At 41.0% G+C, this 14,000-nt stretch overlaps 2 protein-coding genes across 4 annotated transcripts in view; one reads left to right on the top strand and one right to left on the bottom strand.

Annotated features, from left to right (window-relative positions):
• The window catches only part of LOC143896303 (uncharacterized), a 317,491-nt gene that overhangs the window by 191,050 nt on the left and 112,441 nt on the right, over positions 1-14,000 (bottom strand). The gene's annotated exons all lie outside the window — the stretch shown is intronic.
• Positions 1-14,000, top strand: part of Olf413 (DBH like monooxygenase olf413) — a 196,297-nt gene that overhangs the window by 166,210 nt on the left and 16,087 nt on the right. Inside the window, exon 4 of the mRNA XM_077404056.1 lies at positions 10,971-11,165. Within this exon, the coding sequence (XP_077260182.1) occupies positions 10,971-11,165 (195 nt within the window). The remainder of the gene's footprint in view (positions 1-10,970; positions 11,166-14,000) is intronic.

Here is a 14,000-nt window from a genome sequence, read left to right as displayed (position 1 = left end):
AATATTAGTCAGTCCTCGGTACCTGCTCCATTCTATATGCGCTTGCGAGTAATATGACCGCTCATTGTTTCCGATTTTCCACGTTCCCGAACGTTTTGCCATGCCGAGGACGACGATGATTAATATTGACGCGGCTATACCGGAGGCAGAGTCTGCGCCGCAGCTAAATTACGCGAACTTTAGTGCCCTCCTGTCTGCTATGCCGGCGACGGGGTCCCTAGGGATTCCCTGGTTCGTTGACACGACAGTCAACGTCATAGACCAGGACGACGTCTCATCCTGCCGCAGCATCGCTCGCTAACGTCGAGTATCCCGGTGCCCTATGCTTCAGATTAAATTAGAGCTCCATGTACAGAGACAAGTAGAACGGCTAATCGGGGTGGGTCATTTGTCTTTCAACATTTATTAACGCCAGTGAACAATTATGGTCAATTGTATAATTACGAGTCAAGCAGTTTTAAATCTTCGAACATCGTCGATTTAGGGTACCTTCTGTATATTTTCCTGTTCCGCCTTGAACGGCGGTAGAGCGCCTATAAGGTGTATATTTAAACGAAATTGCAATACTCTGTACGTCCGCATTACGCGCAATTTGACAGGTGCAACTTTTCCCCCGTTTCTCGCACTTACGTGCGCTTTACATTTATTTATATCACCGTTATATTTCCTATCCGCGTGATATCAGCGAGAAAAAAGAAGGAAAGGAAAGTGAGGATATGAGCCCCCAGAGAAAAGTTCGCGCGTGCCGCAACGCGCGGGGTGAAAAAACCACGGGACTTATTCTTAGCGCTTACACGACGAATTCCGTATTGAGTTGACGCGGCGTGAACGCGAATGTCGATGCTCGGTCATTTAGCAGTGAGTGGTGCCTTCCGCGTTAGATAAAATAAAAAAAAGAGGAAAAAAGACAGAGAAAGAGAGAAGGGGGAGGGGAAGAAAGAGAAAAAAAAGCGGAGGTACACAGTCGGCGTAACGCGGAATCGATAGCCGAAGAATTACGAGGAGAGGGAGCCGCGCGTGTGCGCGGCTGCGGAATAATTCAGTATTCTCGGCATAAGTGGCGCACGCCGTGGAATGAACACATGCGATTCTGCCAGAGGGTGAACCTGCAAGAACCTGCCCGCGAGGCGGAAGAGAAAGAGAGAGAGCGAGAGAGAGAGAGAGAGAGAGAGAGAGAGAGAGAGAGAGAGAAAGAGAGCCCACCGCAAGCTCGTTAATTATACAAACGCCGTTCGTGCTCACCTCGGCGCGGCTTGCTGACGCGAATACTCGCGCTTTGCCCACGCCGCTTTGTTGCGCGTCGATAAGCAATAAGGGTGATTTCCACTTTCCAATTCCGACAGTCGACTGTCTTGACCGGCTATTTTTATCGGCCCGTTACAGTGCGGGTGCGTTTATTAACCTTGGACGAATAACGGGGAAAATAGCGGATAGAACGTCTTGCGAAACGCACGCTGTCTTATACTGCACCAAAATTTACTTGCGTTTATATAGTTTTGGATTTTAGTCTAAAATGAAATTTTAGAAAGTTCGATACGAAATAAACTCGTCCGCTTATTACCGTAATCATAAATTAGCGCTGTGTGAAATTTCGTCACAATTTTTCATCATTACATGTAATGTGTATGAAACAAGAGACAGAAATGCAGTATATATATATAGTTACACATGTAAAATGATTAATGTTTTAGTCTCGCGAGTTGATGTTAACGTTTTAACATTATAGTGAACATGTATATACGCATAAATTGCCAATGCTGCGTAGACACGAAACAAAACACATGTTTTATTCAACCGTCATTTCATTAAACAATCGTAACATTAATTAATGGCCAATAAATGAAAATGCCAGTTAATTGCCTCATAAAATAAGCATAAGTCCACTGGCGGATTTGCGCCAACGCGTAAACAAATTTATAATATATCCCCGGCAATATATAAAATCGATAACATTCTCTAATGATTAAGCGCAAATATTTTCGGCCCGTCTAACGAGTTACATTGATGCGTAGATCGTTAATCCGGAAACTTTAAGCGGTCGTCATTAATCTTTGCATATCGAGCACCGAAGTTCAGGCATCGGCGGGCGAATTCGGCGCGCGCTTAGTTACGTTGCAACAACGCTTGTGAGTATTGCTCCGGGTCCTTGACAGGATCCACCGGGAAGTTTAGACTGAGTTTACCCGTTAATGACTGGGTACATACCAGAGGATGTGCTCAGGTACGCCGGTGGCCACGTATTCGCCGATGTTGGCTCATCGGCTTCACGTTGATGAAGAGAGCACCAACGATACACCAAGCAAAGCGATAGATTCTTGTTAGCGGTGCCCGCACCCTTTTTCAACGCGAAGTACACAAGCGTATCCAATCAATGCTTCTCGACAAAGCCCGTCTGCTATACATGATTAAGTTTCGAAAGTTTTAAAAAAATAAAGCGCGACGTGTTAATCTCGTGAAAATATCGCGTTAATCGGCAATACCCATGAGCACATCTCTACAGGAGAAAAAAACAGTTAAAAAAGTCCGTTAGAAATAATTTTAAGCCGTTCTTAGCTCGCAATTTTATATAGTTTGTATATACAGAATGACAACAGAGAGATTTCTTTCAAAATAAGCGTTTATTATTATGCATGAATTTTTGTAATCGTTTCCGTGAAGGATCTAATAATAATGGACTACAATAGCTCTTTCTTACGTCTTCTCTTCTATCTCCTGATAAATTTGATATACGATTCATGTTCTTTCCAGAAATGAAATCAGAGATGAAAGTAACATTAAAGTTCAGTTCATTGAAGCTCTTTAAAGCAGAAAGAAGCCATTATCGATTTGCACGGGCTCATCTTACGTGTTGCCTCCCAGAGTGCGCCGCCTCGACTTTAATTCTGTTAAACTTCATTAAACGTATAGCGCGATATATATATATATATATATATATGTATACGCGCGGTAGAATACATCTGCGAGCGCGAGAATCGTGCCGTCTTATATATCTGTTACAGTTAGATATCCGTGTGAGATCGCGCTCGTTTTATCGCCGGCTGTGCAGCGCTGAGTACGAAAACTAACACAACAAGCGCCGATAGCTTGTGTATCTTCGCCGACGTGCGCGCGTTTTCGCGTCATTATTCAAACGGAGCGAGAACTTTAATCGTGAGAACTTTAATCACGCGATTCCAAAATTATCTAGCCGATGTAGGGAGGGAACTTCGCAGAGTGGAAACGAGGAAAAGGAATTGCCTCGCGTCGCCATGATAAAGCGATTTTACTCGCACTTGACATTACGCGGCGGGCCTATTTAGAATTCGTTCGAAGTTCGTAAGTCGTACATGAAGTAAGAGTTATCTCGGGGACTCGTGAATATCGCACCTGTCTAATTAAAGAAAATGTACGCGATTTTATCAAGTTAAAAGACACGGTTGATCTGATCGTATTTTCAGTAGCGGTAATGAAAAAGGGAGACCTTCTCTTTCGTCTTTTCGCTCTGTGATTTAATTGTTGAGAAAAAAATCAGTTAAAAATCAGGTGAAATTTATTAAATGTTAAAAAGAATTTCGCTAAATGTCGATGTTTTGAAATAGAATAATCAACATTTCAATTGTTTTTTACATCCTGTAAATTTCTAGGTAGTTACATTAAGCAAGATTGCGAAGCCATTTTAATTTAATGCAGAGATAATATATCTGGTCCCGATATAAAATAAAATATACATATATTATAGATGAATTCTAATACTTTTTTAAATTTCAAGTCTCGTCTCAAAAATCGCGTTCCGTATCAATCCGCGGAGAGAAACAGGTGAGCACGTTAGCGCTTAAACGGGAATACGAAGCTCGGTCTGCACGCGCCGCGCCGTGAGGAAAATCGATGCGCGTAAAGTATTCTTCTCGCGTGCACGTGAAACACTGATATACGTATTTGAATCTAATCGACGTAGGTGCGCTGAGCTGCTGTAACCGGGCCTGCGACACTTTCAATAGCGTTACGAATGATTGCACCATGTATATAGCGTACATATCGTATTCTAGCCGAGGATAGATACATACGCTATCCCGAACACAGGGTGCTCCAGTTTCATCGCTATTCCTTCCAGTCGCTTAACCCTCAACGAATTCATCGATCTTTTTTTAGCGGAGATTTGATCGCTAGGTCGCAATCTTTTGAATACAGTGTTTAAAGTTTTATGAAACTAGAAGCTATTTGAAATATAAACATAATATAAAAACAAGAGATCTTGTTTCATATTTTCTTAAAATGTAGCGCGCATACAAATTTTCTTAACTTTCAAATTTAAATTACCTATTTGTGGAAGAAATTATCGATATTCAAACCGTTCATCGGAATTTTTAAATTGATTTCCGTAAAATTTTAGACGTACGTTCGTATTTAGTTGCGGTAAAGATTTCGGCAAGATTTACGCGCGTTTTCGTTACAGCGAATCGAGACTGTCGACCGTCGAAGAACCAATTCGATCCCGCCAACCGGATCGGCATTCGCGGCGCTATTATCGATTTCTCCTTACGTTTCACGGTGATAAATATGTAGAAGCCCGCGTATTGCTTTATTGCAAATTGCGCTCACGCTCGCGGGAGTACTTGAATTCGAGATACCCCGGCTGGATCTCGCGAGACTGAGATTATCGATTCGGCACCTCCGCCGTTCCCAGGTGGCGAGTATGCGAGCAAACTCCTATCTACTTTATGGCAAACTACGCTTATTTATGGTACACACGTTTAAACATTTGTAACAAACAACAATTCCGCGAAATAGTCGGTAGTTTCCTTAGCATTTGAGAGTGTGTTCTTTATCTTTAATTTCAATGTGTGTGTGTGTGTGTGTGTGTGTGTGTGATTGATTGATTCTTTGATATCTTATTTAAAAAAAAATGACAGTAGTATGAAATATCGTTTCTTATATGTCGATTGATTTTTTTTCAAGTTCCAGCATTGTATAATTCCTATAATACTTTTTTCTCACGTTATACGATATTTCAAAATTACTATTGTGATTAATGGAAGATGATATTTATCGACATTCTTCTGAAAAACGTACATTAGCTCTTCTAAGGGTAACGAAATAATTCAATTCTGGCTGATGGCAAATGGCAACGAATCCACCCTCGAATGCCCGCCACGAATGATGAAGATATACGAAGCGAGAAACGAGACTGATGACGAACGGGGCGAGAAAGAGGGGGTACAATGGGTTGAGCGGCATGAACGAGGTTGTAGGCAGGCGAGAAGCGAGTGTGTTGGGAGTTTGAAGCCCTTAATTGCTTTTTAAAACTTTCGAGTTCGAGTTTCTCCTCTCCCTCCCCCCTACACCGGCCGCATGACGATGGGCAGCCCTCATCGCCACCCCCCTTCGTCGCACCCTTTGCATTCTACTTAGGAATGTTCAATATTAGTTTTCCCTATCGGGGTTGCGAACGCGCGTTCGGCTAAGACGACAGGCGAACAAGACGGATGCTGGAGATGGAGGTGGGGAAAAACAGGGACGGGGGGAGGCGTTCGAGCTGATTTGTCGATAACTAGCCGTCGGATTTTTGCACTCCGGGCAATTAACGTTGCCTTCGAAAGAAGCTACTCACGGGTATCGGTTTGTCTGTAGTCCGAACATCGGAAATCGTCCTTCTTTCGGCGAGAAGCAAACTGCCCGCGCCGTCGAAGTTTCACGGCACTCTCTCATCTTTCTATTTTTTTTTACCGAAAGGAAGATACTTTCAGCACGCTCGAAAGTTAGCTCGAAGAGAGCGCGGTTGCTTCTACCGCGCCAAAGTGGAACAATTGTCACCGATGTTGACTCCCGAGTTGTTCTTCAAGAGAGTGAAAACCGTGACTGTTTACATCTCACAATTAGCTGAAATCTGTTGCGGTGAAAGTGGATGCATCTCACAAATCATTTTAGACTAACAGAAATATTTTAAACGAGATATTCAAATAATCATAGGTATTATTTGAATGATCTTCATTTAAAAAGTTAATTATATTTTTGACATTTCGACACTGACACTACATTGAAAAATACGCGTTGAATTCGTCGTCACTCTTAAATTGCGATAACTTTTAAATTCTAAACCGCCTTCTGAATACGTTCATTTATGAAAGGGCTATCTTATCTTTAATAAGAGGATCGTCCCTTCGAACTGTTTCTTTTCTTTTGGCTCGCCGCTGAAGTGAAGATTTGAAAACGGGGGGAGCGTTATCGAGCTTCTAAAACGGAGTTTTCCGAGGAAGGAAGAACGCGTCATTTGCTCACATAGCAAGTGATATCTCTCAACCCCGAAATTGGAGTACGCCCCTTAAATTCAACGACTGCCGCGCGACGTTAGCCGTGAGATACGATTCCTGGCGTAATACGGAAGAGGAAGAACAGGGGTGGGGGAAGTTTCAAAGAGAGAGGAGAAGAAAGTGGATTTTCTATTTCGGAGGATAGACCAGTTCGTATATGTGCTCGAATGATTCCCATTTGTTATCCCTTTATTGTAACTCTTTTTATAGTAACGTCAATATTACATTGACCCTTGGATTTCGAATCTAAAGGACATCAACCTTTAATTCCAGTGGATTTGTGATAACTAAATTAGATGAAGATAATTGTATTTGGCTACTGGAGACTTTCAGATAATTGTCGTATTAATGCTGAAATTGAATTGCCCATAAGGTAATATTGCTCCGTTTACTGTTATTCGAGAAATTGTTTTAACGTCACGATCGAAATTGTTTCCGGAGTTCAAAAGCGAAGTCCACAATAACCTTACCGCTTCGCGTAATAAGGGAACTCTATTAGGCGCCATTATAGTACTACGCTCTCCCTTTGATATATCTTTCTGCTGTCCCTTCTCTCTCTCTCTCTCTCTCTCTCTCTCTCTCTCTCTCTCTCTCTCTCTCTCTCTCTCCCTCTCTCCCTCTCGTTCTCTTCGCACTCAACTTTGGGATTCCACGGAGCACGTGGCCCAGATCTTTTATGCCAGGGTTTCCAAGGGAACTCGCGTGCCATTTGCTCACATCGCGGTTGACATCTTTAACTTGCGAAATGGGATCTGCCTCCCTCTCTTCTCTCCTTTGTCCCAACGACTATTGGAACGGATAATTGCGAACTACGACTGTAGATACGCAGACGGAGGAACGTTGGTGTGCAAAACGAACAAGTGAAGAAGATTTACGGCTTACGAGAACAACGAACAACAAAGTTGTTCCGCGAAAGAAACGTCGCCTGAGTTAGTAGAAGATGTCTTCGAATCTCAGATCCGTTCCGTTTGTCTTCTTGCTTACATCTTGTCCCGCGAAGTTATCTAGCCTATCTTTTAAACAAGATTTTTTGTTTTATATCTTACTCATATGTCGTAAGACTCGTAAGCACGAATATTTCTTTATGGCAATATTCCTGAGTTAAAGTATATAAAGTATGCAGCAAACGATTAACTCGTATGTTTATAAAACAGCATACATTTAATCGATTACATAATTAGTATTCGGAAGAAATAATGTAAATTAAATAATAATAAATACCTAAATTATGAATTTAACATGTGGATTTCTTAGCTTGATGGATTTGTTTGTTTAAAGAACGTTTCTTATCGATGTGTATTATCATAAAACAATATAAAGATTTCTCTCAGGATGTTATCAGATATCTACGTAAATTAGTGAAAATGTTGCTTGGTAGTTGTTAAAGAATTTTGTTGTGATATTATTTGAAAGCTTTTCAATTATATTATTTCCTCTCATTTTCAAGATTGTTATTATAATTCTCTATACACCACACACACACACACACACACACACACACACACACACACACACACACACACACACACACCATTTCTGTACTATGCCGTAACTTTTTACGTTTAATGAGCATCCCTAATAAGCATCCTTGTGATAATTAAATGCATGTTTATGGTTTCCATGAATCATATTCTCGCTTAATGATCCTTACAAGCGTCAATATCGTTCTCATTTCCGGAAGAATCTTTCCGCATCGCTCTTCCCTTGACGATCTATTTAAGCATACAGCAAGTTAGGTGGATCTTTTAAATCAGAATTTCTGAGATCGAGCGCGTAGCTTATTCGCATCGCGAATGGCGGACTCGAGTCTCACAATAGCATCGCGTTCTTTGAACCTGACGATCAACGAGACTCACAAAAAAGCTATTATTTGCCACGAAACTCTTGCATAAGAACGTATTGAAATAGAAGGTAAAAGAGAGGATATCTATATTATGCTGTAGCGTAAAATCGTTAGTGAGTTTCGTGAAAGTGCATTGTATAATAGTATAAATGTGTAATAGTTAAATATTTCAAACGATTACAAATGAATTGGAACTATCGGGTGCTAAATTATTTAGAATTTTAAATTAGAAAGCTATATAATTTAGTTAAGGGAAATAAAGAGACTTGAAAAATAATTAGAAAAATTGAAATAAAAAGTAATTATGCAATTATGAATCGCGATATTCAACATTGTGGAAGATGAAATGTAAAACTATGTCGGAACTGTCAAGATGAAATATGAGATATTAGAACTCTCCGAATTAATTACAAACTTTATGTACGAAGAAAACACAGAAACAGAAAAACGAACAGAAAAGATACATTTATTATCGTCCTTAGATAAGCTCTTTTGATGTCAAGGAAAAAAGCGTTAAGAGTCTTAAATGACACAACAGAAATTTAACTTATTAGCTTAGGTATTTAAAATATTAAGCAAAAAAATCTGTGATATCTCAGACTCTTACGCTTTCTTTAAATTATGGATTTTGTGATCAGAGTGAATTTTTTCTTGTCACGAAAATTTAATGATCGCCCTTTTTCACAGTCGTTTAATTGTCGATATTATGCACCCGGATAAACAAATCGGATAAACTCAAATTTTCTCAAAGCAAAATTTATTTGAAATTTATTAAAAAATACAATAATTTACTGAAAGCTCTGAAGCTTGTCTTTGATATTAAAATTGGTTGGCAATGTTAAATTTTGAGACACCTACTGTAACATAGCGTGCTTCCGAAAAACTGCAGCGCGGTTGATCTAAGAGAGGACAACGAGAGTGCATAAAATAGTCTAAGGGCGTCTCCGGAATCGATCGATGGCGAATCGCGTGATTCTCACCTCGTTCTTTCCAGAGCGATGCCCATTTCCTCCGATCGACCTTCCATCTTGGCCCCAGGAATCATTCGATCTGTCGGATCTGGGTCGCCTCGTCGTATCTTACCTCATCCTCGTTTCCTCGCGCGAGAAGTGGCGCCCGATTGTCTCAACCAATTCGGAAACAAACGTAGGTGCGCCGACGATTACACGCGGCGCAGTTAACGGACGTGGGGTTTCTCCTCCTCGAGGAAGGGGTATAGGCACGATGTTATTGGGCGGCTTGACGATTATCGAGAAACGTGAATGGGTAACACGTGAGCGGTTTGCAAATTCGTACGTCGCCGATTGCGAGACTTCTGTGATTTCGCCGACGATTTTTTGCTTCACGTCGAGACGTGTCTGGGGTGGCGAAGTACGCTCTTAATCTGGGTCTCCGATACGTTAATGGCGGCAGACAGGGGTCGATAACGATCGAGGACATGATGGATGTGAATTCTCGTGGTATTTGGTTTAATATTTCTGAATCAATGTTTCATAAAGTGATTTAGGCAAATTACTATCGCAAATATTTTGCTTGCATGTGTTTAATATAGGTATACGTATTTTTACAATTTCAATCATTTTATTAATAAAAATACAGTTATTAATTTCCTTTTTCCTGTGATTTCTTTTAACTATAAATCTCGCCATAAATGTAAAAAATATATTAAATTCTCCATGTATTATATAGTAAAATCGAACACTATGTGAACGTGCTAAAAACTAAAGAAAAAAAAAACAAATTAATTAAATTCGATGAAAGACATCTCAAATTTTTATTTAATCTATCCATCATTTTCCGTATACTTTAGTTCATACCTTTATCCCGTAATAAATGAGTGAAATTAATCGATTAAGAATAAAAATAGAAAGAAATAGAGAGACTGTCATCATTTGAAAAGATTAGCCTCAATGCAGAAATTGCCTTGATTATGAACGACTGACAATAACTGCGCGCTTTTTATTTTTATTCCTAACCAGTCGCGTCATGAGTGACCTCTTTTTGGAACGGATCGGTTAACGAGTCCGCGTACGGTCAGTTCCCCAATCAGGCGCGATTGTCCCGCAACATGTAAGTGGCTTGCTTGTAAAAGCGACCCCAAGTTTGGCGCGGTTGGACACGTGTACGTTTCGCGGGCAACCGCGACAGGCGGACGGCGCGCGGCGGGACGCTGTCGCTTGTATTCGATATATGGTCCGACCGCACCCTCGATGGCCGTCTTTCTTCTCGAGGGGTGAATCGCGTATGCCCGCAGCATGACCGCAGGTGATTGGCGCGCGTCAAGAGAAATCGACGCCCTTCGCGGACCTAGGGGTGTTTAGGACACCCTGGGTGGTCTGAAATATAGCCGAGTCCAGAATTTTAATTGCGGAATTATTAAAACTCATTATTATACAAGATGAGAAAAATGCCTTCACCGCGTTATTTTGCCGAGTACTTCATATATTGAATTTTGTGTGCGCGAATCTTCAATTAAAAAAGAACATTAACTCTATTTTATCGAAAATATATTAGAAGTAAAAACTATAATGCGGTATTCGCTTCTATTTTTCTGAAGTTTTTAAAAATGGCTCACAATGGTTTGGTCTGGTGCAATTTTTGATCGTAAATTCAACAAAAGGCTTTAAAAGACGCAGCCGAGCGCGCAATCTTCGGCAGAGAGAACGTTCATTCGCGTCGTGTGGGGTAACTCTTTCCGGAAAGCAGCAATTTTTATGGCGATCTAGGTACAAAGGCACAACCCTTTGTGTAGCCCCGTTTCTATATCGATATTTTTCGGCAGCAAAAAGTGTAGGAACGAGACACCCGTTTTGACTTTGGGGTCGTTCTTTGTGTTTCAGAACGACACGATGCAAGTGGTGTGGCAATATCACGTCGAGGAGCCGGTATCAGCGGCCGGTATCTTGCCCGATCACGGAGCAGTGCGAGGATCGAGACCGTTGTATCTGGTGCAAAGAGACGCGCAGCCCAAACGGAGCTCGCGTAATCAGGAAGCGGAGCCGTCGCTGGAGATCTGGGATATCTTGAACAAGCAGGTGGGTTGCGAGGCTCTATTTTTCCGTTTAATACATTTAAATTCTCATATTCATCAGACGTGTTCTGAGAGATAAAAATCACTCCGAGATATGCGATAAATACACGATACGGAGATTCCGTCGAGATAAATACTTAACGAATGAGATTAACTGGCTGAAGAAGGAAATATTTCGTTTCGCTCCAGATGTAATTAAAAGAGAGAGAGAGAGAAGGGAAGGGGAGGGAGAGAGCGCGCAGTTGGTGCACATTGCATTTATTATGATTTGCGTTATTACGACGGCACGTGACAAGAAACAAGAACAAAGTTAATATTCATCCCGACCGCGGAGAAATTCGCGAGCGCGAACAAAGACGATTAAAGAGTTTTAATTAGAGTTCACGAAAGTGGATCTGCCATCGGCGTTGTGATATTGAACTCGATTTGCGCGGCGGGCAGATTCAAGCCGGTTTTCACACGAAAGTATTTAAGATAACTAAAGTTACTTTATTCAGGCTTTTCTGAAGAATCATCATCAGCATTGTAACTCGTTATTAACTCGACATTAATTTTCAAGAAATAGTCTTCACCAAGAATATATATCTTCGTGCTGAAGACTTTTGAAAATTTGCAATAAAAGAAAAAAAATTCCGAGAACTTCGGCTCGAAATGCTAGAAATAAAAATAATCGGTAAGCTCAACTTGATTTCTTTTAAGCTTTGAAAGTATTAGCTTCATCTCGTATCGATATTTCGTAGGTAAATCTAAACAGAGAGAGAGTTAAAAATTTCACGAGCGAAACGGAGAAAAACTGGTTCCGCGCGATCGGCGTTTTGTTGTGAGCGGAGACGCGGCGAATTATTCGTTTATCCAAATCCGAGATGCGAACAAGCTTTTTCAAAGCTCTCTCTCGCCATATTTTGTTTCCGTCATTCGTAGACACGTGTACAAGTCGCGTGTGCGTATGTACATCGCGTGCGTGAGATGAATGTTCCGAACGCATTTAGCTGGACGCGCGCGCGCGACTGGATTTTTATCACGCGGCCGTGTTAGAGAGAGAGAGAGAGAAGGCATTGTGCCCCGAATTTATGACGGCATAAATCTTAACCAGGTCACATCCGGCAAAAACTATTCGTTCATTAGCGTCGCCGGGTCGTATATTACGAGGGCGGCGCTATCGCCGAGAATCGGACAATGCTAATTCTACCGTCTGCCCCGCCGCTGTTTATAGTTTATATCGAGACCGGGAATCGGGCCACGCTCCGCTCCACGTATTCCGCTTGTTGGCCCGCGAAAAAGTGCAAGATCATTCGCTGGACGGTGCTGGTGCTGATAAACGACCCGGAAATGTTGACCGTGTAATATCGCTTGAGACAAGCTAGCGTCTCGCGCGGAATGTATTTCGCTCGTAAATACATTTCCAATTTGTCGAATTTCATCATCTGTAGCTAGATTTTTGTTCAACCGTTTACATTACAAATACTTTGTTACAATCGTTGTAGTGGAATAGTTACATTTTATATTGCTTTCCTTCTTTTTTTTTTGAAGAAAAAAACAGTATATGTGTTTTTTACTTTGGATACGAACAATGTAGAGAAAACTAAAGTGCAACTAAAGAGGCCTTATGTGCTAATATGCAGGGAATTTATTTTAAATATGACGCAAAAGTTGCCTAATAGCCAAGTAACTTTTATATCGCGCTACGATGAATATGGAGTAGAAGAATAGGCACAAAGAAGACGAGGCTGATAAGGAGTGAGTTTACGTTGCGCTACTCTTCATATTCTACGATATTCTCTCGTTTGTTAAAGAGATTGTTACTGGTTCGTTAATTTTTACTTTCTTGCCATACATTTGCGAATACTATCATATTTCTGTTATAACTTTTTGTTCAAACATGCTGAATTTAGTTTGGCAAATTTAGAATTAAAAATTAAACACGTCGCTGCAAGATTGATTATTCCATTATTGACTGACGGAAGTTTTTGCAGCCTTTATTATCGGACACTTCATCTCACTTCGCGAATGTCAATGAAGAAAGAGAAATTGTTTTAAAATGACAAAGGCAGAGTCCGATGCCTATTGGCGTAGAAATCGGAAATGTATCTGCGAGTCCTCTAAAAATTTCTCCGTCGTCGCCCCCGGGCGTCGCTCAAACGTGCTCGACCGCAAAACAATAAACGCGCTCGTCCTTCCCGGTAATCTCGACATCGATAATTTCGCATAAGCGCGTGGGAGAATCCGCCGGCGTGGTTCGAGCGCTTAGGGCAGGAGTCGGTCGTCGGGGAGGAGATGCGCGAAAAAGAGAATTGTAATTTTCTCGGACGCTATACGGTCGTCCATACGCCCCGCGGCGAGCAGTTTGAAACGACCCACCAGCACCCTGCCTTCCCCACTTCCCTTGGGGTCTCCATATTTACCGAGATTCATTGCAACGGAGTATAGCGTGGTTTCATTGATGCACAAAATCTCGTATTCCGAGAGTAGCTCGTCAAAATCTGACTTGCAGATGGATACATATACGGGACAAATAGCATACGATTAATACTGGTACAGGTATAATTCTTATCCTGTTGTGGAGCAACAAGCATGTAATTAACCAGATAGTTACAAAACCAGAATAATTACAAGTTGTACAATTAGTTTTATATATAATAATGGTATCGTGATGTATCATTAATGAACAAGTAAAATAGAGAAGCAGGCACAAGCAAATTATTGTATCATATATCACGTGAAATTTATATTCGATTCGCGCTGGAAAAATTATATAAATAAAAACTAAGTATTTTGCATTTTTTTCATTTATAAATCTTACTCTATATGTATACATATAAAACGATCGAGGTACATCAAT

This window comes from Temnothorax americanus, unplaced genomic scaffold (genome assembly GCF_048541705.1).
Source record: "Temnothorax americanus isolate GAGA-0224 unplaced genomic scaffold, ASM4854170v1 Scaffold18, whole genome shotgun sequence".
Classification (NCBI taxonomy): domain Eukaryota; kingdom Metazoa; phylum Arthropoda; class Insecta; order Hymenoptera; family Formicidae; genus Temnothorax; species Temnothorax americanus.
The sequence above is the reverse complement of the archived record's forward strand: the minus strand, read 5'-3'. Positions and strand labels throughout refer to the sequence as shown.